The 24,567-nt window shown below is 41.3% G+C and overlaps 2 protein-coding genes and 1 non-coding gene across 5 annotated transcripts; 1 reads left to right on the top strand and 2 right to left on the bottom strand.

Annotated features, from left to right (window-relative positions):
* Nucleotides 1-240: 240 nt before the first annotated feature.
* Nucleotides 241-16,867, top strand: LOC125017486 (glycerol kinase-like). Of its 2 annotated transcripts, XM_047600736.1 has the most exons (20): nucleotides 241-463; nucleotides 3,604-3,677; nucleotides 4,561-4,667; nucleotides 4,805-4,882; nucleotides 5,403-5,482; nucleotides 5,687-5,824; nucleotides 6,256-6,365; nucleotides 7,706-7,772; nucleotides 9,160-9,195; nucleotides 9,602-9,669; nucleotides 10,697-10,739; nucleotides 10,831-10,911; nucleotides 11,051-11,129; nucleotides 11,241-11,337; nucleotides 11,467-11,551; nucleotides 11,883-12,003; nucleotides 12,453-12,596; nucleotides 13,718-13,804; nucleotides 13,982-14,056; nucleotides 15,823-16,867. In XM_047600736.1, the coding sequence occupies exons 1-19, from the start codon at nucleotides 410-412 to the stop codon at nucleotides 14,053-14,055; spliced, it is 1,623 nt and encodes a 540-aa protein (XP_047456692.1). In that variant the 5' UTR covers nucleotides 241-409; the 3' UTR covers nucleotide 14,056; nucleotides 15,823-16,867. The 2 variants fall into 2 exon arrangements, with proteins under 2 accessions (XP_047456692.1, XP_047456693.1); XM_047600737.1 differs by lacking the exon at nucleotides 13,982-14,056.
* On the bottom strand, nucleotides 16,868-23,862 carry ddx18 (DEAD (Asp-Glu-Ala-Asp) box polypeptide 18). 2 transcript variants are annotated; one of them, XM_047600733.1, is made up of 14 exons: nucleotides 23,700-23,862; nucleotides 23,288-23,467; nucleotides 23,047-23,211; nucleotides 21,392-21,527; nucleotides 21,153-21,253; nucleotides 20,864-21,063; nucleotides 20,657-20,771; nucleotides 20,368-20,507; nucleotides 20,110-20,271; nucleotides 19,857-20,009; nucleotides 19,635-19,748; nucleotides 19,396-19,452; nucleotides 17,532-17,709; nucleotides 16,868-17,321 (listed from the first exon to the last, which is right to left on the bottom strand). In XM_047600733.1, the coding sequence occupies exons 1-14, from the start codon at nucleotides 23,806-23,808 to the stop codon at nucleotides 17,176-17,178; spliced, it is 1,956 nt and encodes a 651-aa protein (XP_047456689.1). In that variant the 5' UTR covers nucleotides 23,809-23,862; the 3' UTR covers nucleotides 16,868-17,175. The 2 variants fall into 2 exon arrangements, with proteins under 2 accessions (XP_047456689.1, XP_047456690.1); XM_047600734.1 differs by having other exon boundaries at nucleotides 23,047-23,208.
* Nucleotides 21,635-21,767, bottom strand: LOC125018299. The gene has a single exon (XR_007113932.1). It is a non-coding gene; the product is annotated as a small nucleolar RNA SNORA13 (small nucleolar RNA).
* Nucleotides 23,863-24,567: the final 705 nt, after the last annotated feature.

Below are 24,567 nucleotides of genomic sequence, written 5' to 3'. Positions count from 1 at the left end.
AGATTTTCCAAGCGTTTCGATGAATGCCCTAAATGGTTGAGCACCGATTGCGTTTTGGGTAGTTTTTATTTATTTATTTATTTAAATTTTTAAGAGGAACCGGTCATCGAGTGTGAACCGGCCCCCAGACGTGATTGGACAGAGTGTGGCCAACGCCTTCTGAAGAACAGCCAATGGGATCTGTCCGTTCCCGCCGGTTCCGGTACATCCTCCTCAGAGGATAGGGTCTATCCGGCAAGTCGACCTACCCCCTGACGAAGACTTGTGGCCGGTTCCAGAGTAGCGCAGGCAGTCCTTGTCGTGGGTAGCGGACCGTGTGCCTACAGCCTCCGAGACCTCCGCCGTTTGCGCAGCGTCGCTCAGCGTCTTGTCCGCTCGTCGGGAGCCGTCTCTGGGAGGAAGCGGGACGATGGAGCCGCTGGTGGCAGCTATCGACCAGGGGACGAGCTCGACCCGGTTCCTGGTGAGTGACATGCTGGCTCCGTGAAATGTCACCGTTCATTTCAAGGACTGAGCCGCGTTGGCGCTGGACGCTGCTGTTACCGCAGCAAGGGCTGTCACTTTCACTATTCAAAATGAAAATAATAAAGTCGAAATGGTGCGGTTCATGTAAATGAACCTGCCAGCGTTAACAGTCTATCTAGGCTCCACAGGTAGAGGACAGCTGCCCTCCTCTCTGGACTAGTAGAAGTTTAACAGTTAAACTCTTTGACTTGACTTTTTGGGTAGTTTGTCTGTATTGCTTTAACAGGATATACAATATAAAATGTTAGGACAATGGTACCACACAGATAAAAATCTAAATCAAATTTGGACATTTCAAACATCTTGTGGTGAGGATTACAGCATTATGTCATGCTGCTGTGCACAAAGCTTCCTTTCTTTACTACTTCCTCCAAAAAGTTCATTATCACGCTCATGCTTGGCACTTACTAAAGCTTAACCCATTTTACTGCACTCTGGAAAACATGAAGTCACGATGTAAAACACATCAGATGTTCATAACAGTGACTGGATTAGCACTTACGTGATAATGTGAGTCCGATATTGGCTGATGTTTGCAAACACAGATTTCTAACGGTAGGAGTTTGACCTCTTTGACGCTTCTAAAAATAGTCTGTAGTAGTGTTAAAAGATGCCAAAGTGCCATGACTGCACATCACTGCTTTGTGAAGAAACATTAGTTAAATCTTAGTACACTGTTATTCCAGGTGGTAAACACTGAAACTGTGATTAACATGCCAGTCAAAGGTAGAGGACATGTGTCATATTTTGAAATTCCTTTAGGATTTGTCCAGACACACCTCTTCTTAATGACATCCCATTACTTCTGCAGACATCCCCCCTGTCTGACCCGTTTGTTGCTCCGTCCGCTGTTGAAGCAAGAGAAAATAGTAACGAATAAAATTAATCCTTTTTCAGTTATCTATTGTGCACAAAACTGGGCTTCCTCAAGTAGGTCAGCTGGAACATTGAGCCACAGATTGGCACAGAAAATGGCAGCACAGGAGCTGGAAGCGTCCAGTTTGCTGTTAGATTTCCAGAGTTTTTTTTCATGCTTGATTAGATGTAGCGAGGGTTTCTCGAAAGATTTAACAGCTTTGTAACTTTTTTCTTTTGGAGTCTTTGCCGATGCTTTAATACAAGGATTGTCACGCACAGGAACGGCTAACTCTGAGCCGTATCGTTCACAGACCCTACTAATACGTGTTTATAAGGTATATGTTGCTTGTAAGCGAGCATATTTTCATCTATGATCAGTCACATATTGCGTGTTTGTGTATTTAACTGCAAACTGAACTTTACCCTGAATGTTTTCTTTATTAGTGACCAGTGCTTTGACCCTTGACCCTTGGTTGAAGGCTCATCAGCGGACATTTAGGTCACTCACAAAAAAGATATTTTTGACCGGGAGTTAAACTTTACCTCTTCAGGCATTTGAGTTTCATCATAAAACCCTGGGTGGAATAAGTAAGTGCGTCTGTAGTTATGGATGATGATAGCAGAAACAGATATCAACATAGCCGAGCCTTGACTCTTGCACCCCCCCCTTCAAGTTTGCATGTAGTAGCAGCAGATGGATAGTATGTGGACTGTTGCTTAACCAACCGTCAATTTTGCATAATGCTAAATAGTATTTCTAACATAAAGTCATCCACTTTTAAGTGTTTCCACTATTAGCCCACTCTTTTTATTGTATTTTTATCAATAACTAGCAAATAAAATGTGACATTTTTCTTGTGCGTTATGCGGTTTGAGACCACTATTTACAAAAAAGTAAATATGATGTCAACACAAAGATGAAAGACAGGAAGATGATATGGGTCAGCTTCTGACTGTAGATAGACACCGTAACCTACGTACAAGGTCTACAGCGAGCACCACCTGAACGCTAATTTGGTTCATTTTTGTTTCTGCTTCCTGCTTCGCTTTTAACAATGGTGACTAAAGCTTTCACCAAAGACAGGACGTACAGATGCTTGTAGCTTCGAGCCTCTCCAGTCAAACTTTCCTCGCTGTGTTCCATCTGTATTGATCCAAAACAATTTAAGCATTTCGGAGATGGAGAAGCAGCTGGAGATACTAAAGCAAAAACACGCTACTACCAAGTGGACCAATCACAGCTCTTGTGGTCTGCGGCGCCGTGATGCGTTGTTACATTTCTGTTGCCGTCAAACTGTCATGGAAGCATAAACTGTGTTCATGTGAGTTTTGGTGATATTCTGCTGTGTGTGAGGAAGCAGATAGATGATGGACACGATTTTTTGTCTGAAGAAAAAAACTGAATGACACCCGTGGATTAACACATGTAACTGTGCCATTAAAGTTGAAATAAAATTGAATAAAAAATTAAGTTTAAGATAATTCTGAATGTGTTATGCATGATACACTACTTTTTGTGCGAGACCGAGTGGCTGTTTGAAAACTATCTGGATGGATTTGTTTTATAGGCAACTTTTTGGGGTCAGGTTAACAGCCAAAATAAAAGTAAAACTTTCATTATGATTGAAGCTTTGAAGATTTATGTTGCTTTTATGAACTTAAATTATATTAGAGACGTCTGTCATATGCTTTGCCGCTTATGACAGAAGGAGAGTACTTCAACTAAATGTTAACTTGTAGTGTCCAAAGGTCTTCCTAGCTCTTTTTCCTAAGAATCCTAAGTGTAAAAAGTCAAGGATGTAATGTGGGTCATATGTCCCGTTGAGCTTTTACACTTTCCTGTCGTCCGTCTTGTATAGGTGTACTATACCGCGTTGTGTCGACAGGAGGCTTGTATTCCATACTTAATGAGAATAAATGCTGACGTCTGTCTAACTGCAGGTTACAATGAACATGCTGCCTCATGTTAATTCATTTATTCTCTGTAATAGCTAGCTGTTTATTTCTGGCTGCTCCCCACACCGTCATTCATGGCAGACACAGGATGAAACCCAGCCAATGATAATCGTCTTTCCACTCTCTTCTTTGCTTTTCTGTCAAATTGTGTATTTTCTTCTTCCCTCTCAAACATTGCTGTCACTTTTATTACTCTCTCTATATATTTAAAAAAACAAAAAAACATTTCAATTCTGGCTTCTCATTCACTTTGTTTCTCTTTAGGTGTTCAATGCCAAAACGACCGAGCTGATCAGTCACCATCAAGTAGAGATCAACCAGAGTTTCCCCAAGGAGGGGTGAGTGACTTCAGCTTCACAGTAACATACCATAGTGCTGCTACTGCACACGCTCTAAGGAATATTCATATTCTCCTGGAAGAACTGGTTGTATGGATTTTACATAATTGTATGCAGAGCTATGGAAACACTGGGCAAATTGCATAAAGAGAAAATATGTAAATACAACCCCTGCAGTAAAGGTCATTACACAACACTACAAGTGAGATATGTGCAAATGTTTGGATGTTCACCTGGGAAATGACTATTATTATTATCATCCACTCTTCCATGAAGAAGTTTTCACAGTAGCTCTGAAATGTATGCAAAGGAGTGTTAAAAAGTAAGGCTTGAAGCACCACTGCATTGGCAAAGGAGTCGCAGACTTCAACAGTAGTGCCTTGCTTCCCCCCATTCGAATTTTACAAGGCTACACAGGTTACAATTTAACTACATTTCAGATTCATCTCTTAACTTTAGGCAATATAACTGCGTCTAAGGTTCAGCTTTTATTTCAGCTGGCATGGTTGATTCACATTCAGCTGTCACTGGTTAGGCCATTAAATATGTGGTCAGCATGTCCTGTACAAAGTACAATGGGGCAGCATCCTGGTATAAAAACAAACAAACATCCCATACTGTGCAGGGGAAATAAAATAAACCTATATCACTTGTAGGTAAAGCATCGTTCACCATGTGTATCTAGTCTGTAATTTAGTAGTACATTTGTTTTTTTTAAATGGTAGAAAGAGGTGGTAAACCGCGATGAAAGATACCCCTTGACTTCCAGATTTTCATCACAGCTCAGGGTCAAGACTGTAGTTTATAAAACATCTTTTGTCAGCAGACAGAAATGTGTGTGTGGCCTGTGTGCTTACATGCCTGCATGTGTGTTTTGAATCAGATGGGTGGAGGAGGACCCCCGAGAGATAATGCAGTCTGTGTATGAGTGCATGGAGAGGACCTGTGAGAAACTCTGCCAGCTCAACGTCGACATCTCCAACATAAAAGGTGGGATTGTGTGCATGCTGATATCCGGACAGGAGCTTAACTGCCGGTGGGGATGCTTTAATCGCACACCTGACGGGGCAGATGTGTGGGCCAGCGTGGGTGTTTCACTGCTGTTAATGTAATCGATTGATCTCCAGCGGTGGGGGTGACCAATCAGAGGGAGACAACCCTAGTCTGGGACAAAGAAACAGGAGAGCCACTCTACAACGCCATCGGTGAGTGCAGTCGTCCAGATATATTTCATAACAATTCTCTTTGATTACAGACTTGTGTCAGTGCACACACCCACCACTGAGCAGTAACAGCTGTCACCGAGTGGAGAAGAAGATTATGCAATGTGGGAAATGACACAGTGCATGACTTGGTTGCGTCAAGCTGCAGTGTACAATGTCATGCTGTTTCCAGCCCCACCAGTTGTTCAGTGGAAACGCTGAGCACATGCAGTTACTACCTACTCAGACCCTGTGTGCTAATGTTGCTTGAATGAAGACAGGCTTTCTCTCTAACCTTCAATGGTAGTTTATCTAGTTTATCTGCAAGCTGTTTAGGTTCTTTAGTTGGAATTGACTGAGATCTGAAGCAAATACTGAAAAATGAAAAGTCATTTCATGAAAACTTCATAAAACACAGTGTCCTGTTAAAGTGTTATAATAAACTTTGTTGTTGTTGTATTAATTAATAGTTATAATTAATAACTAGTATAGATTAAGTCTTCCTTCACTTCTTTACGTGTAGTTTGGTTGGACCTGCGCACACAGTCAACAGTGGAGAAGCTCATCAACAAAGCTCCAGGCAGAAGCAAGAACCATCTCAAGGTGAGATATGATGGGCAAGGAATCCCTGGGTGTGTTTCTTTATTCTGTTACATTTTAGCACTGGACTGCGGTATTGACAAAGTATGAACAAGACAAGAACGAACAGATCATCTTCTTGTAGCCGCATATCTAAAGGTTGTTTTGTAACTGTTCAGCTTCACTGATTCCAAACCAGTTTTCTAACCCAAGCCCTCCTCTCCGCAGCAAAAGACAGGACTTCCGATCAGCACGTACTTCAGTGCATTGAAGCTGCGCTGGCTGATGGACAATGTGGACGAGGTGCACCAGGCGGTGCTGAGCGAGCGTGCCATGTTCGGCACGGTGGACTCCTGGATCATCTGGGTAAGTGGAGCTGGAGCCTAGAGACAGCTTTATTTCTGATACCATCAGAGAAGTAGCCCATAGTGAGATTTCAAGTGGTCACGGTGTATTGTCCACTTGGCACTAAAACTGCATGTAAATGGCAATAACACTGGAAACTATTAATAAAACTGAGATTTAGTTCAGAAAAATGGATATCAGAAGACTGTAATACAATGAACTGTAGAACAAGTCATAATTATGGTGAATAAAACAATAATTAACGCAAAGTAATATAGAAGGTGACATCATAGTAACTAAAATGACTGGCTCAGGGTCTTTGAAGGCGTCTCGACTGACTATGACCACGAGCTCTGGCTGCGATCACACCCACCTTTCTTATTCATGATGTGTGAAGCAGACTAAGCCTAGTGTGACATTTTTTTTTGTTGTTGTTCATTTATTACTCTCAGTGTCTGACGGGGGGCAAGAATGGAGGGGTGCACTGCACAGATGTGTCCAACGCCAGTCGCACCATGCTCTTCAACATTCACACCATGGACTGGGATCCTGAACTCTGCAGGTAAACAAACACACCGTCTGCGGAATTTGACACGTTTGTTCTTTCATCACTGCACACGGGAACCTAAGGTGTTGGCAGTTACAAAGCTTAAGTGGAATTCACATTCACCTCGGGGTTGCGCTGGTGCATTTTGTATCTTTTTAGAAGGAAAATATCTGACACTTTTTTGAAAGCATGGAGCAGAGAGTTCTAGTCCGTGTTAGTGGTGCATCCTTCCATGCTGGGTGGCCACACAGTTCTAAGTTTCACATCTGGATGTGGAGGGCGACACTCCGGCCTTAAAGAGGGTCAATCACTCAATGAAGTAAACCGTGTTTTATAGATGGAATTCTGCTCTTATCAACAATTTACATACTGTAACACTATTGACAAATGTTAGAATATAGGGGGAAAATACGACGGCCGTTATGTTTTTTAACACGGCCGCCACCATCTTGCCATGCTGTGACCTGTGACGTCATGGGGTTGGTGGTTCCCATAGTGGTGGACATTGAAATAAAGAGCTTGAGAAAGACAGACAGTGAAAGATAGATAGCGGAAGATTGATTGTTTTAGTCAGATATACGTAGCTTGTACTTGTTTTATATGGTATTTTAGCATGACATGGTGAAGGCTACATACAAGTGTTGCAGTGTTTCTGCTTGGACATCTTCCTGTGCAAGCATCGCCGCTTCCACCACGTCCACCTCCCAGCATATGATGTGGATTAAATGGTCCAGCAGTTGGACTCAATGGCACAGTGGTGAACAACTCTCCAAATCACTGGTTTCACCTCTTCTTCCACTCTTAGTGGTACCATTGCTTGGTTTCCACACTGTATTGGTTCAAAAGCATATCCAATAGGATTTATACCGGGCTCAAGATCTCTTTCCATGATGTATTTGATTACGTCACTTCAAAATGGTGACTCCCCATAGCAGACAAGCCAGGTGGAAATGACAAAAAATAAACTTCTTAAATCTTTGAACTTGAACTTTTTAATATTTGACTTTAGCAAAGGAAGGTTTTATTCTATTTTATTTATCAATTAATAGTTATATTTTTTTGTGTACCGTATATAATTATTACTGTTTGTTTTTTGTTGTTTTTTAAACAAATTTTTCTTACTGATCTTTTCAAAGTTGTGCCTTAAAAATGTAACGGAAAATATCTATAACTGCCAAAGTTTCCATGATTAGAAATAGTAGTCTGAAAGCCAAAGACCATAAGGGGTTCACTCAGGTTCAAGCTATTGATGGCTCCAGTTTACGGGGTGTGAAGTTCCTGCAATAACAAAGTACCTTCCTGTTTAAAACATTATGAACCTGCACGGTTGTGATATAACCGTGTTGTGTTTCCAGGTACTTTGATGTCCCCATGGACATCCTCCCCACAGTCAGAAGTTCATCTGAAATATATGGCTACATGGTAAGTTCTTGTCTGTGTGTGTTCGTCTGTATTTGTTGTTGACTTGTTACGACGTGTCTATTTCAGCCTCTCATAAAGCCTTGTAAATTAACCTAATCACAAAGAAACTCTGGTGAATGCTGTCATTACATATTTTAATAACCTTCCACAAAACCTGATAAGATGCAGTGAGAGTAGAATTCCTCAGAATAGCAGATAATGTTCAGATAGTGACGATAGCATAGGAAGTAGTAAAATAATTCCAGCTAAAAACCAGTTCATCATCGATATTGACTTTTAGAATATCTTGTCTTCTACACTTTATTCACTGCCTCTCGGCTCACTGTCTTCTTTTTTGCCGTGTTGCCGCACTCCCCTGCCACTCTTTCCATAAAATGTTGTTCTCCAATACCATTTTGCTTTCCTTCTCATCTCATTCACTTCTATGTCATCTTGCATCATCCCTGCCTATGCCGTGCCTCTGTGTTTGGCGGCCGCTGCTGTTGCTAATTATTTGTTTACTCATATAACTATATATATAACTTATTAGTAATTCTGATTGTCTGCACCCACATTCCTGTTTTGTATGTATTTACATCTTCATTGAGCTTCCTCAGCCGAAAAGACGTCTTTAAGCTTTCTTATCGCGGCCTCACCCTGACATATGACCTGCTGAGTGCGTTTTATCACACTAGAATACGGCGTCATCAGACGTAATAGTTCCTGATAAATTACAAAATTTCAACTAACTTGTCATTTTATGGCTTGTCTGCCTTTGTTTATGCTCACATCTTATCTCCTGGCCCCAGCACAGATTTTTACTGTTGACTCTTTTAATCAACAAGCACTTTGTACCGCGGTTTAGATGGCAGCTACATGAAGTCTGTTTGTCTTCGAGGGTCAGATTAAAATAAATAAATAAATAAATTGCCCCAGGTAGTCTTTACTGTTTGGAAGCATCTTTTCTTCTTCATCAGTGCTAAACTTAAAAGAGGTCCTTAAAAACCAACCTGTACCTGTAATTGCATACATGGTATATTTATACATCTTCACATAATCAGTTTCTGATGATGAAATCAGAGCATTGAGCCCTGATTTTGATGACTCTTGATTTCTCATCTTTATGATACACCATATATGATGTAGCGTGGTTTTATGACATTCACCTGCGCTGGTTTGTGTGATGTGATGGATTAATCATCACATTCTGGTTATGATAACTAGAGTCATAACATTTGGTTTTAGTTGTGAACATTTTGTAATCATTAATAATTATTTAGTTTTTAACATTGTGTTGATAAGGCTATTCTTTTACATATTCTAATATTGTCATAAACAAACTTGGCGTCTGAAGACCTGCAGTTGATTATACAAAATCACAATGTGCCTGTTTCTGTCTTTGACCTAGAAATCCAGTTCTCTCGCAGGAGTTCCAATCTCAGGGGTGAGGACATTTCCTTCTTATGTAACTGTGTCAAAACAGTGACATCTGTCTGAGCTTTTTTTTTTCTTTTAAAAAAACAAAAAACAAAAACAAAACAAAGTGTGACTTTCCTCCATTAAACTAATAAACGTGGCATAGTGTTATTACATAAGTTTAGTTTTTTAACTAAACTGTACAAAGTGTTGCTTAGTATGTGTTTTATTGGTCACAACTGTGCAATAGCCTGTTCATGTGTCGGGCCTTTATTTTAAAGGCTTTATCTATTATATTTACTGATATCAATATTTGTCCAAAAATGGTAATGCCCGTTTGGTGTAGTTATGGTTGTGTATGTTTTTTTTTTTTTTTTGTCTACATGTTAGTCACACTTTATCACTGACTGGCTATTAACTCTTTTTACTATCAGTGTCTTGGGGACCAGTCAGCCGCACTGGTTGGTCAGATGTGTTTCAAGGAAGGCCAGGCCAAAAACACGTAAGTCAGTTTACGTCTCTGCTACGTTAAACAGTTTGCTCAAGCAAATACAAACATTTCCTCATTCAATGTTCTTGCAAATAAGGTATTTTCTTGAGGTACACTTCCAATTCAATTCAGCTTCAACCAGCGTGTGAAATGGCTCTATACGGACCTTGAGAAAGTTTTATGTAACTGTATATCTAGTTTGTTCAAGGTCCTCTCCTTTGCCACTGATGTGAGGGATTCCAACTCTACCCCTACTACAGATATCAGTTTTTCCAACCGTGAGGTGCCCTTCTGGCAACGATAATCTGGTAGAACATGTCCAGCAGCTTCCAGAAGATGTTAAACGTCCTTAGCCGCTTGAGGGAATGGAGACCTCTTTTGAAAACTCAGTCTGAGTCTATGTTAGCTGACCAGTCCAGTTTGTGGTCCAGCAGTAGACCCAGGTATTTATAGGTCTGAACCACCTCTACACAATCCCTGTTGATGGGCACAGGCTGCAGGTGGGGTCTAGACCTCTGGAAAACCACTACCATCTCCTTGGTTTTAGCTGTATTGAGCCAAATGTAGTTCTCTCCACAACATGAGACAAAGTCATTCACCAGACCTGCTCTTGTCCATTCCCGATACACCTCACAATTGCAGTGTCATCTGAGAACTTCTCCAGTTCAGATAGTTTGCTAAAACATATAATGGGCTTTCCTGGAATCCTCTTTGACATTCCATACCCACAAAATTTCTACAGCAGAAAGTTGATCTGCAGCAGCTCCATTGAGACTAGATTAGGTTCCGGAGCAGGGCACTGTCATCAGGATGCCATAAAACACCTTCATACTGTAATCAGTCTATGTGGACTGACCTGCCAGATTTTCAAATTAAGTCTAGAATTGTAGAAAATGGTGGAGGAACCTAAAGTCACACCAACAATGAATGTGTGAAATATGAATCTCCATCATCATTTAGAAGTGCAGTAACCATAAAGGAGTGACTTTAATAAGAATATCAGTGATAAGCCTTTTTATTTTATTTTTATTGTGTCTAGGTATGGGACTGGTTGCTTCCTGCTCAGAAATACAGGGACCAAGGTAATGTATTGTTAAAAAAAATATTCATAGCGGTGATAATTGTTTTTCTTTCGTGTTACTTCACGTTCTGTATAATATTTGATCCTGTCAGCCTGTGATGTCCGACCACGGCCTGCTCACCACAGTTGCCTACAAACTGGGAAAAGACGAGCCGGCCTGCTATGCACTCGAGGTGTGTGATGTGTTCTGTTAGTTCTTGTTTTCTACTCGGTTAGGGTTCTTCTGAAATCTGCATTTTTATTAAGTTCCTATGGAGGCTCCTAGCCCTCTGGTGCTGTGACGTGACCGATGTTATTCTTCTTTCCTTACAGGGTTCAGTGGCTATTGCAGGGGCAGTGGTACGGTGGCTGAAGGACAACATGGGCATTGTACAGACCTCCTCAGAGATTGGTACTTCTTATCTCAACTCATCACCTCGCATGAACTTTATGATGCGGTCATAAAATAAGCCTGCGGCACCTTGAGGACCGTGCTCTTCATAATGTTGTCCTGTCATTTCAGAGAAGCTGGCGGCTGCAGCAGGAACGTCCTACGGCTGTTACTTTGTGCCGGCTTTCTCGGGTCTCTATGCCCCCTATTGGGAGCCCAGCGCCAGAGGGTGAGACAGTCAGCTGTTAAAACACGAGCTGAAAGTGCAGTTTGACCCTGAATTGACGAGAACATAAATAGTTTTAATATCAGTACGTGAAGGAATAGTCTAAATCTATTTTGCCTTTGTGTTTTCCAGTATAATCTGTGGGCTCACGCAGTTTACCAACAGGAACCATCTAGCCTTTGCTGCCCTGGAGGCTGTCTGCTTCCAGACCAGAGAGGTGAGCAGTGGCCCTATTTAGATCCTCCACATGCGTTAACGATTAATTAATGATCAGGTGGGAAAAAGAGTCCAGAGTCTGTGTAAGAGCGTATCAACAGGAACACTGAGTACTGTCCTGCCATCTCTTGAAGTTGATCATGCATATTATTTCCTTTTTTGATACAATATCTCAGAAAGTAGCTGGAGTTATGTAGCTATATGAACGTCACCTCGTGCTAGATAGAACTTTACAGACAACAGCAGTTAATGTGGATTGTGTTTGCATTAAGAGTGCACCAGTCGTTGAATAACTGTCTGAAGTTAAGCGAATGCCTCATTGTGCACATCAGATCCTCGATGCGATGAACCTGGACAGCGGCGTACCTCTGACGCAGCTGCAGGTGGATGGAGGTATGACGGCCAACAGGTTACTGATGCAGCTGCAGGCCGACATCCTCTGCGTGCCCGTAGGTAGGAAGATGTCTATCTCCTATGCACACAGCACCGTTCATGTTTTTATGTTGCCGTTTAAAGACACACTGTATGAACAACTTTAGATCTCTGTTAGATCAAAAACTGACTGTTTTGTCAATACGAGTGAGCAATCCCATGAGGACTTTATACCTTTCTGTCTTCCCTGACTTTTGTCCCACTTAAAACACGCAGGCCAGAGAGCAACTTGTTTGTACTTTGCTGTGTGTACGCATGAGTTATTACTAAAAGGTGAACTGCCATTTCCCTGTTGTCCGTCAGCTGCCTTCCTTTGAAATAATTTTGGTGTCCTGATCCTACATGGTTATTTCAAAGCATCAGAAGAGCAAATAGAATAATTAAATTGGCAATTAAGGTTCTTCTTTACTCTAAGGGGTTTCTCCTATAAACTATTTGACTGTGTATCTGTGTGTCTCGTGTCTGCCCAGTGCGACCCACCATGTCAGAGACCACAGCTCTGGGCGCAGCCATGGCAGCGGGGTCAGCTAAGGGAGTGGATGTGTGGAACCTGAGCTCAGGTCAGCTCCCACAAGTCACGTCAGAGAAATATGAGCCTCAGATCAACCCTGAAGGTAAGTACACCAGAGCAATGTTGTTTTAGCACAAGTGACCGCTTGCACTTCATTCTTTACATGTCACTGGCAGCAAAGTTCCCCAGCTTCTGCACACTGACATCATGTTGATTTGACAACATGATGTGTCAAATACTTAACAACACTGCCCCACAAAGGCAGAAAGCAGTAACTACAGAGGCTGTGCAGTTGAGAGGGAGAAAAAAAGAGTGGTTTAAAGCAGTAGTTCTCAACCTTTTTCCAGCGATGTACGCCTTGGATGTTAAACAAAACACTGTAGCATCTGTATCTGATTAAGTTTATCAACAACTTTTTTTTGACAATATACGTTCCCATTTTATCAACTGTGAAAAGGGCTCCCTGCAGAGAAAACCCAATACCATGGGTTGGTTGCACCTCTTATTTCCACCATAACATAAACAACTCTGAATACTGCCGGACTTTTGCCGGCTCTGGCTAAAGTGATTTTGAAAATAAACTTAATTTTACAATGGGAATATTTGGGAATATTTTATCAAATAACTATTTCAAAAGATTTTGAATTGATAATGGTATTAATTTTTTTTTTTTTTTTTTTAAATATCTCACATACTCCCTGCAGTGCCTTTAAGTACCCCTAGGGGTACGCATACCCCCATTCCAGAACCACTGTTCAAACTGTTCAATGGCAAAACTGAACAACCGATGAAACGCTCTGTCTCTAATATTTTAATCTAATCACTTTAATACGCCGTTTCACATGTATTAACACCAGAGACTATTCCACTAAATTTAAGTTTAATTTACTTTACTTTAATTTAAATCTGCTATGCTAGCTCCCTTTAGCAAAAATATTGTAGTTTTTTTACCCCATCTCTATCATTTTAATTTAGCTTCTGCTTTTATTTAATTTTATTTGCTAACTTTAAATGTACGTCATCAAAATTGATTGATATGTCATGCACCTCAGCCATCATTACTGCACCTGTGCTGTGCTTTCCCTACTGTGACAAGTCAAGATGAGTGCTGTGTTGTTTTCCATTTTTATACACTCCCATTTAGTGGATGTTATCACCCTGTGAGTGACAGAAATCATGCCTCTGCATCACCATAACTCACAAGTGTATCCTCATCACAAACAGAGAGCGAGTTCCGCTTTGCTCGTTGGAAGAAGGCTGTCCAGAAAGCCATGAACTGGGAGACCACGGAGCCATGCAGCAATGGAAACGGTATGTAACTACAATGTGTCTTAAATTCTACATGTTTGACTACATGTTTGACAGAAATTACTTTAAATGTATTTATTTTTAGTGGCTAATTTTACCTCAACTTTAAGTGGCAAAAAACAATCCTAGGAGTCTGACTGTGACCCATGTTGGATGTTCTCTGTCTATTACTGATGACAGGTTTAGCAAAGAAGATGAATGGCGCCCCCTGGGGGGTCCCTCACACCCCTCCTCCATCCAGAGTGGACCCCTAAGGTCCGACATTTACTATTGCATGTCATGTATGCAACTCCGAAGGCTTGCGACACTAACTTCTTGGTTCTTCTTGGTGTTGTGATGTGGCCGATTGTGGCTTAGCCACATTTTTGAGGCATTACTAACATCAGATGTGTTGATAGGTTTGACCGACACAGACTTTTCTTAACCATAAGTTTTTAGGTGAACACAAGCACCTTGAAACTGCATCAAAGAAGTGTCCAGTGATAAAGGATGAAGTCAACCCAAACTTGGCATGGATAATATCATTTGCTGCGTTTCCCTACAAATGTGCAAAACCCAAATATCACAATAACAAACTGGTAATGGAAACGCCTACATTTCGAAAATATTGCTAAAACATCGCTAAAACCCTTTTACACTCTCATGAGGTGTTTTTTCAGACATTTCCCCATCACTGGTGTCACTGGAGTTGATGCAGTTGGTCATGTGACCTTTTCCTCGAAGTGAAGTCTTGACAAGAATTCAAGAGAATTATGGGATGTCACGAGACGAGGCTTTACGAGAGTTACTACTCATTCACAAAACACCTGTCAATGGAGGTGCAATTGTACCTTATCGAAATTTCAGAAATATCGTTTTGATTTGGCAAAAAACTGTAATGAAAACACAGCTAACGTCAAGTGTGTTAACTCTGTATCGGTCCAATCTTGGTGTTTGTGTTTGGTGTGCATTGTATTTTTTTTGCCAAACAGTGGCTATTGCTCAGTCAATTAGCTTGGCTGAACAGGTGGTTCAGTTTTATTTATAATGCGCCAATAAAAATACAAATAGTATCAAGACACTTTACAAAACCTGGCTTGAAACGTCCAGAGCAAGCCTGAAAGCAGGAAAAACTCCCTTTTAAAAGGAAAGAAACCTTGAGCACAACCTAGCTCATATGGAGGAACCCATGTTAATGCAACAGTTAACATGCTATAGATTTTACAACAAGTAAGCTGAACCACTGTGGAGGGTAATGCAGCGAATGCCACTTCTACTTGAACCTGCCAGAATGTTGTGTTAGCTAGCGGTTAGCATTAGCATGTATCAAGAAGTTGGCTACGGCTGGCATTGGCTGGTGTGCGATAAAACTTCAAGTTAATGTTTTGTATTTTCAGTTTTGGCCCCCAAAAATACAGCCAGACGTCCTTTTCTCGGTTGACAGTGTTTGCCTCCAGCTAACGTCGTGACCTCACAGTGACGTAGGCTAAGAAGGGGTCTATACGGTAGCAGCACATAATTGCATGACTGGCGTAGAGAAGAAATTAGATAAGAAAGTTGAGAACAGGAGCTTGGTGCCAGAGAAGAGTGCACCGTCCCCCAGCAGCCTAGGCCTATAGCAGCATAACTAAGATTGTTAAGTCCAGCCCTAATTATAAAATTTATGAAAAGGAAAGTCTTAAGCCTGACCTTAAAAGTAGAGGGTATCTGCCTGCCGAACCCAAACTGGGAGCTGGTTCCACAGGAGAGGAGCCTGATATCTGAGGTTCAGTTAGACAGAGAGAGCAAAGAGCAAAACGCTTTCTTTCGCTAATGAAAGTCAGGCAGACCACTATGACGATACGTTTTCCCACTCTCTGCCCCTGCAAGTCAAACAGCTGAGGTGATGAGACGTTAAGCAACAGAGCAACAGCCCCAGTGGGTTCACATTTTCTTTGAACTGGCTTCCCTCCATCGTTTGTATTTGACCAGAAAAATAGTCTGCTTGTAGTCAGTCCCTCTGTACAGTGTTCTTTAAAGACTCATCTCTTTTCATCCCATAGAGCACAAACAATAACTTAACTGTGGTACCGTAAGGTACATGGAAGGCTACTGCAGAGGAAAAACTGGAAGAGGAAACTGGCTTGACTCAGGACTTGACTGCTTGATGCGACGCGTAGCCTCTAAACGTGGCATCACACAAGCTCATCAGGCACCAGCTGGAATGAAGAGTGAAGTGACCCAGGTGGAATTTTTGTATTCTTCTTTTTCTTAAACCATGAGTGTTTTTAAACCATCCAGTAAAAAAAACTATGAATTTGCCTTCAACTTTAACAGTGTAGCCCAGGGAAAAAAAATTAAATCAGGTTTTCATAGCCTGAAGTTTCACTGTTGAACCTCATCACTGTAACTGTAGTTTTTAATGGTTTGTTCTGTACATAGTGATGATGTGCTTGTACTTCTTTTGTAAAAGATTGAAAGATCTTAAAATTGATTACTTCTCATACTAACATGTTTTTAAAGTGGGGTTTGTTCTTCTGGGAAATTAAAAATCCATCCATGGAGCTGTACGGGGCTAACCTGGTCAGAAATAACTGATCTTTACACTAAGCCTCTACTTTTTCTTTTTTTGTTAATGGGGTAAATGGTTAACTTGTGAATGCAACCTGACACATGGCAGGATCCTAACAGCACTTTATAATTTATCCTGTGTATGCAGAGTACGATTATTGGGTGAATACATTTTTTTTTTCTTTAATAATGTAATATATTCAACATTCACTGAAACACTGGAGACTTGCATTGATTCAGAATGAAGACCACCTCGAGGTCAGGTTCTGTAAAAGTTGACCATCTTTTATAATTTAAAGGGATTGTGATACTATGTTCTTTCTCCTGAGCAATCTGTGAGATAGCCATGTTCGGTTTTGTAATGTGTGCAGAATTTCCCCAAATCCTGATGATCTGTAATAACTCGGCAAGATGCAAAACAAGAGTATTTCTACTCTGCAGGAAGGTAGCGATGATGCTGTAATGTGATGGAAATCTGACTTGTATAATAAAAGGGAACGTCATCATTCTTTGTAATTAAATTTTATATGAACAACATAAAATGAATGAGCCATTTATTAATGAGGTCTGATTTAATATGAAAGTCAGGGGCAATAAAGTGGACGTCTGTGGTGAATCAGACCTCCACAAAGGGACAGATGGAATCCAGGAGCCTTCTACATTATGAGTGTACATTTACAAAATACCTTTAACACAACTGGTGAGAAGAAAGCTGGATAAACAATGTCTGAGGGAGACAGTTCAGTCAGAGACTACACAGCCCCCTGTCCAGAGCAAGAAGTTCATGTGTGAAAAAAGGGGCTATCATCAGAAAACACAGAGGAGGAGTCTGTCCAGGGGGAGTCTCAGCGGGAGAACTGCCTCTTGTCACCCTTTCCTTTGTTGACGTGCTTGAAGATTTTGGATTTGTGCACATTCTTGGACTTCTGGTATCCAAAGCCACCTCCGCCGCCTCGCTTCTGGAGCTTCGAACCTTTACTGCTGTGGACGTCTGAAGAGTTGAATTAAGGAAGACATGGGAATGTTCAATGTTTTGTTGGCCATGTTGCTCTACTTTTGTCATGAGGAAACCTGCAGACTTCTGTGACAATGTGTGCATGCAGCTTGTACCCCCCAAATATACATGAAATGTGGAATACCTGCACTGTAACAGAAATAAATACAAAACAGTGAGCGCGTGTGAAACCACAGCAAAGGATACTGAGATCAACGTATGGAGGAACTTTGAAGCCAAAGGAGAGCGCCACCATGGGGAGGTTGAGGGTGTTGACGCTGTAGATCTGTTTGAGCGAGTGGGAGTCGTAAGCCCTCACGTATGACTTGTAGGCTTCTTGGGCTGACTTGTGCAGGTAGTAGTTCTTTTCGATCAGTTTCTCCAGCTGAGGAATAAGAGGCGTTCAGAGTGACTGTGTGTACATGACATTCATACTGGGAGAGCTAGTCCTTCACCACCTCAACAAGCAAGAGTGCGTGAAGAAGGAGTGGCGTTAAAGAAAACAGAGCAGTGAATCAAGGAAATAACACTTTTGTCACGTTTTTTGCCACAACTTAACACCTCTGCAAGAAGGTGAGTCACAGTGCAGAGACATGAAGACAGCACAATAACCTGGTCACTGTTTTGTTCTGCTCTCACATCTTGCACACTGTTACCAAGTGGAGGCTACACACTCGCTACAAAAGGGATCCTTTTTCCACTAAGTCCAAACATTGATTCTTTCAATTATAACTCTAATAGGCAGTTTAGACTTCTGTGTCAAATTGGTACAGAAGCTACTGTGACAGCACAGGGCCTACGCAGACTATACACTACATAAATATGAACAGCTCAACTGCTCCTCTAAAGTGAAGCCAAAGCAAGTGGAGCTCCCCCTCCTCCACTTTAATGGATGGAACTTGGGCCAAACTAAAACACTCAAATACTTGTCAAATCATTTTTTTTTCAAGAATAGTTTCCAACATGTTAGGTTGTTAACATAATGTGATGCATGTTCAAGTGTAATTTTTTTGGGTAAGTTTCATTTTAGTTAGTTATTTGATGCTATCCACATGAAGCATATGCGAGTTGCCATGACAGAATTCTACTTCCAGCAGCCAGTTTCATGTTTACAGTGTCCTGCTGCTGCTCACACAGCTAATCAAAACTAAATTTTATCGGAAACCGTTTGTTTAAGCACCAATAAGTAAGACGAGAATGCCCGTACCCTTTGACCTGCAGTCCTGCTTTAAAACTAAAATATCCTCCAAAGAGAGCGTATGTTTGTTCCTACCACTTCATCAATAAATATCCCACAGAACTGCACAATATCAGTGTAGCTACAGGCCATAGCTTCAAGTCATCTAACCAGTCTGTGAGAAATGAGATGAGGCACCATCACAGAATTATTCCCACAACTTTTTAAAACATCCGTATTATGTATCCACCTCAAACTTTGCCCATTTCAGTCCTATCCATAGCTAAAAGCCAGTGTTTACTGTGATGTTAACAGCTACTGAAACTATGGAAACGTAGTGCTACCGGAAGAGCAAATCCGGCTTCTGCTATGAATCATGGGTAACATTCAGAATTCAGGAAAAAGTTGGATAGAAACAGGATGCGAAATAATGGCGACAGCCAGTTGCAATGCCTACGCAGACCACAAGAGCTGTGATTGGTCAACTCGGTAGTAGTGTGTTTCCACTTCTAATATTTCCAGTTACTTCTCCATCTCCACAATTTTTGAATCACTTGTTTTGGATCAATACAGATGGAGCACTTCGAGCAAAGGTTAACTGAGGAGGTTCAGTGATACAAACATTTCTGCAAAATTTTCAGTCGGAAACAGAAATGACTCGAATGGCAAAAAAGACACAGCGCTGACTAGTGTTTGGGTGGAGTTGTTACAGAATGAGCCAAACTGTTGAGGCACAAGTATAACTGTCTCTCACCAGCGCAGGCTATGTGCGTAGGTTACAGCATCTACGTCCCACAGTACTATAAAAGAGCTTTAAGCCAGAAACCTGCATTTAATTTTATTAGAAAAGACATTTCCGACAATTTGGATTGAGAGTACAAGTTGAATTCTTACCTGCGACTGGATATCAGAGATTTTACTCCAGGAAAACTCGAACTCACTCAGTGGAACCTAGACAACATAAGACCCAAGTAAATAGAGTCAAATTTGTTTGAGGATTCTTGCACTCAATTTGCAATCAAACGCAGCATGATTAAGGCTCAACTGGAGATTCCTTTCATGTTGACAAGACAAATGAGCAGTGAACTGGTTACCTAACACTAAATTAAAACCAGACAGACTCAGATGGTTACCTTGGCCTGCTTGAGGAAGCGCAGGAAGCCAAGTTCTTCTGGCCGGAGGATCAGGAGGGCGTGGCCTCTGCCGTTGATGCCTCGGGCTGTCCTGCCCACCCTGTGGATGTACTCCTGGGGATGGAAAGTTGAGCAAAACATGAGCCCTATTCTCTCACTAACTCTGAATGAAGTAATCTGAATCTGTGACATCAACTCTGTTTTTCTGTAATCATTTCAGACCTTAGGGTCATCTGGAGGGTCATACTGGACGATCCAGTCAACCTCTGGGATGTCCAGGCCTCGAGCTGCCACATCTGTACACAGCAGGATGCCTGAGTCAGCGTTGCAGAACTGGAAGAAGGTGGTGGTACGTTTGGTCTGCTTCTGCTTGCCCTGGGAGATGAAACAATGCAAAGCAATAGTTTTATTTAAACAGCCTGTGTTGCAATTTGCACTATTAAAAAAATAATGGGTGCCGATTGTGAAGGCTTACATGGATGGCCATGACAGGCAGGTCAATGTAGTTGAGGAGCTCATAGTGGAATTTGACAGACATGCAGGAAGAGAAGAAGACCATCAGTTTCTTCTTGCGGTTCTTCTTGAGGAACGTGAAGAGCAGCAGGAAGCGCTTCTCTGATGGACATACCACATAGCCCTGGAACACAGAGGAGATAACTGCATCAGATCAGCGTGCTGAGGGCAGGACACAGAAAACTGATCTACCTCCTGTATGACAGAAGAGTGACGGTACCTGCTCCAGGCCATCTACGGTGGCATTGTCTTTGTTGTCATCCACCCCAACATACAGGGGCTCTTTCTTCAGGGAGATGCGAGCCAAGTCCTCCACCTTTCTGGTCTGAGTGGCTGAGAACAACATCGTCTGTCTCTTTTCTGAAAAGAAAAAGTCAATCCAGGAGAATAGCATTGATGAAGAAGTTTAGTATGGAACCAAGTTCAGCTTTGGAAATGATTATATTATACACATGAGGACAATTCATTAAATGACTAAATGTTGGGATTAGGCTACAGCCAACACATACTTGGCAGCAGTTTGATGATCTGCTTCAGTTCCTCCTCAAAGCCCACCTCTAAGATGCGGTCAGCCTCATCAATAATCAGACACTGCAGGTTCTTGAACATGAACCCAGGGGTATTCTAAATGGTACAAAAATCACAAGCATGAAATGATAATTCCAAGTCTGTTTCTGCTAATCTCATGAATGCCCTCAGGTCGCCCACTGCCTCACCTGCAGGTGGTCCAGCAGACGACCGGGTGTTGCCACTAGGATGTTGACACCGTTGGCCAGCTTTTGGGCCTCGGCTGAGCGGTTGCTACCCCCCATTATCAGACCATAGGTGTGCACGTGGTGCGTCATCAGCTCCTTCATGACACCGTAAGTCTGCATCGCCAACTCACGAGTTGGAGAGAGGATCACTACACCAGTGCCTGAGAGAGGGAGAAGAGACCAGGAAATCAGTCATCAGCTGTGACAGCAACAACATTCTGCAGGGAGGGTAAATTCACAGGGAACTCACCGTTTCTGGGCATGAACTTGAGTTTGTAGATGAGCTCTATAGATGGGATGAGGAAAGCCAAGGTTTTACCGCTGCCTGTTTTAGCAGCAGCCAGAACATCCCTACAATTAGCAGAAGAAATACAGTTTACATACAGTCCAGTATTAGTATCGTTGCTTTTTTCATATCACTCTAGGATTAACAGGAAGGGAATCAACTACCACAGTAATTCTAAACTATCCCAGGAGATTGTGACTTACCTTCCCTCCAGCAGGGGGCGAATACTTTTATGCTGGATTTCAGTCATGTGTTCGAAGCCCATCTCTTTCACTCCTCTCAGCGTGTTTTCACTCACCAATCCAGCGAGAGAGGCAAATGATGTGTCCTCGAACGCCCCTGAAACAGCAGCGGACAGCTCATGAGGAGACGCATGCTTTCAATCCAACAATTATTTTCCCAAAGAGAAGGAAAAATAACAAGCTGGCAACAAATAGTGAGATTCAACATGTTCTTGCAGTTATTCTTGTCAGAAAAATCACTGGTGACTTCTTCCTAAGACAACCACAAGATTTTCTGTTTGCCTTAGTTGACACCCATTTCATGATGGAGACACTGAAAGAGCAACACATAAAGGCAACACGGCTGAGCTACCTTACTACCTTCTAGTGAATGCGCACGTTAATGTGAAAGAAATTCAACACAACCTCTTCCACTGAATGAATGCAAGCAGACAGATGAAACCTGCTTACAGTCTGCAAGGAACAAGGGTAAATGAAACGAGTAGCTAACCCATAGGGACAATAAGACCATTCTCAAATCTGTGAAGGTTCTCATTCACCCAGGTCATGGTTTATCAACAACCAGCTGAAACAAGTTGAAGCAAGTAGACTGCCCCTCAGTCGAATTAATTTTTTTTTTTGGACAAGACCATACTTATTTATCAAGTAAATTCATTTATTGGACAGTTATACATTTTTGATGTCTACTAACCAACGATCCAACTAACATCAGTGTTTCCCACAATATCTCTATATATATATATATATATATGTATATATGTGTGTGTATGTGTGTGTTTGTTTGCTTTATTATTTGTTTTTTGGGGGTTGTGGTTGTAGACTCTTCCTTTAGACACAGTATATGGCGCAGAGAATAAGTTTATGAGTTTTTTATCACCAGTCTGTTCAGTTCATCTACAGGAACACTCAACAAAATGTTTTTGAAACATGCTATTTTATGGGTAAATGTAAGCAAGACTGAATAAGGCATCAGCGAAAAAAAAGAATTTATAGAAAACAGTTGACTGTTAAACTTATTGGCGCTTATTAAGTTTAGCTAAATAACAGTACGTCTGGTGATACTTCCTTTGGTTTTTGAGCAACTCCCTTTAAATAATTGTAAATGTCTATGATCTAAAAACTCAAAAACACAAACACTGGGTTTTAAAAAGTGGAGGTGATGCTGATTTTGAACCAAACTAAGAGGAAGAGATTCTTTCGGGAGCGATTGGAAATACAATGCAAACGCAACATTGTTATAAACATGAAAAATATTTCCAATTTGTTACAAGACCATAGCGGAATAAATTAGACTGCCGAACTATTAACATCGCAAGGAAAACACAGTGCTATTAACTATGGCCGTCAAGAACCTATGTTAAAGCCTTCCTCATCCAAGTCATATGTACTTTCACCATTCATTCACCAACATTAACAAAAGGAAATGTGTCTTAAATTCTTAATGGAAATTACTATATAGCACATGTGGTCACATCGTGACGGTCTCAAAGTAAGGGATATATATACATCCATTTCAACAAATATCTTAAGAAACGAGGTATATAAAAGAAAATCTCCAAAGCAAGACAACTCACAAAATCCAGATCTACAAAAAGAGAACATTATTTCCTCAGTACCTGTTAAACCAGATGGCAATTCAGGTAGATCTTCCTCTTCATCACCATCGCCATCTTCCTCTGGTTTGTCAGCCTTTTCCCCACTGTCATCGGATTCCTCCTGTAATTCTTCTTCTTCTTCCTCCTCATCATCTGCTTCTTTCACTGTTTTGCTCTTCTTTTCTGCTAAAATGAGAGTCACAACCATCAATACAGGCTTAACATAACTACTGTGGCTCATCTAATCGCTTTCATCCATTACCTGGTGGTTCAGCAGTGTCATTGAGCTTCCTCTTCTTCTTTTTCTTCTTCAGAGGAGTTTCCTTTGGTCCCTCAAGCTGCTTATTCTGTTTCTTCTTGGGCTCTACGTTTGTCTTACAAGACGTGACCGGCTCCTCACAATCTTCCTCTTCCGGCCCGTTTAACTTTGCTGTCAAGTCCACTGCAGCAACAAACAAAAGACAAATCAAGATTAGACGAGCGGAGTTGAACGAGCTTCGTGATAACAGTTCCTCACACCCAAGACACTTGGGATAACGCTGACATTTAATGTATATCAAACATAAAACAACGCTATGGAGAGCTAACAGTTCTAGCTTAGCTTTTCTGAAGTTCGTCTTGGCCTCAGAAACGGAGGAAACCAACAACAACAGTGGCGGCCGCACGACACCTACCAGAATCCTCGTCCTGCGTAGAAGATTTCTTCTGTAATTTTCGCTCTTTGTTCTTTTCATTTCTTTTCTGAATCTTCTTGCGGAGAAGCTTCATCTGTAGGTCCGCCATGGTAACGTCGCACGGAACACACGTGTGGATGGAGGACCCTGCTTGGTATCGGTCTGCATTGCCTGAGTGAAAATGTGAAGGACCTCTCACATGGTGCACCGCGAGAAGGTGCCGTAATAAAAATGCGTTCGAAAAAAATTAAACCCACTTTGTCACGAGGAAAATTAAAAATAAGTCACAAAAAAGACACCACAAACTATCACGAATAGATAAAAAGTCAACACGCTTTGATATGAAACGTTTAAAACGTGTGATTTACAGCAGAATGACCAATAAAATATTTTTTTTAAAACTAAACCCTTATTTCACCAATTAGCTACGTGACTACAAAGGCAATTACGCCATTGGAGCCACAACCATTAATTTATATATATATATGAAAAAATACTACTGCAATGCTCTTTCTACATTCACAGCTGCACCGTTTTGTCTCTACCACTCATACAGTACATATAGGCTATACTTACATCCGCTTTTATGCAGTCTGTATCCTCAACTGGTCGATGTGTGTATATATAAGTATTCTCAGTTTTTTATATCTCATACACTGCTTGTGTTGAATGTTTCTGTACTGCTGCTGTTAACAATGTGAATTTCCCCTATTGTGGAATAAATAAATAAAGGGATATCTTATGGTGTGTGTGTATATATATATAGCCCCTTTCATGTGAATGGAAATACAAAAAGTTAAACTGCCTGTATGTGAAGGTTGTGGATCATCCAAGTCATGGCATATCCCAAGAAAAAAAAAAATACTGG

This window comes from Mugil cephalus, chromosome 12, assembly GCF_022458985.1.
Source record: "Mugil cephalus isolate CIBA_MC_2020 chromosome 12, CIBA_Mcephalus_1.1, whole genome shotgun sequence".
NCBI classification, from domain to species: domain Eukaryota; kingdom Metazoa; phylum Chordata; class Actinopteri; order Mugiliformes; family Mugilidae; genus Mugil; species Mugil cephalus.
Note: the sequence above shows the minus strand (reverse complement) of the source record. Positions and strands in the feature narration are given on the sequence as shown.

Coding starts and splice junctions, on each gene's coding strand:
- LOC125017486 (XM_047600736.1), top strand. CDS start 410: ATGGAGCCGCTGGTGGCAGCTATCGACCAGGGGACGAGCTCGACCCGG. Junction 9,670..10,696: donor GAAGGCCAGGCCAAAAACAC/GTAAGTCAGTTT, acceptor TATTGTGTCTAG/GTATGGGACTGGTTGCTTCC. Junction 11,338..11,466: donor TGGGAGCCCAGCGCCAGAGG/GTGAGACAGTCA, acceptor TGTGTTTTCCAG/TATAATCTGTGGGCTCACGC.
- ddx18 (XM_047600733.1), bottom strand. CDS start 23,808: ATGGCGGACCTACAGATGAAGCTTCTCCGCAAGAAGATTCAGAAAAGA. Junction 21,528..23,046: donor ATTGCCATCTGGTTTAACAG/GTACTGAGGAAA, acceptor CTGCTGTTTCAG/GGGCGTTCGAGGACACATCA. Junction 17,710..19,395: donor TCTCTGATATCCAGTCGCAG/GTAAGAATTCAA, acceptor CTTATTCCTCAG/CTGGAGAAACTGATCGAAAA.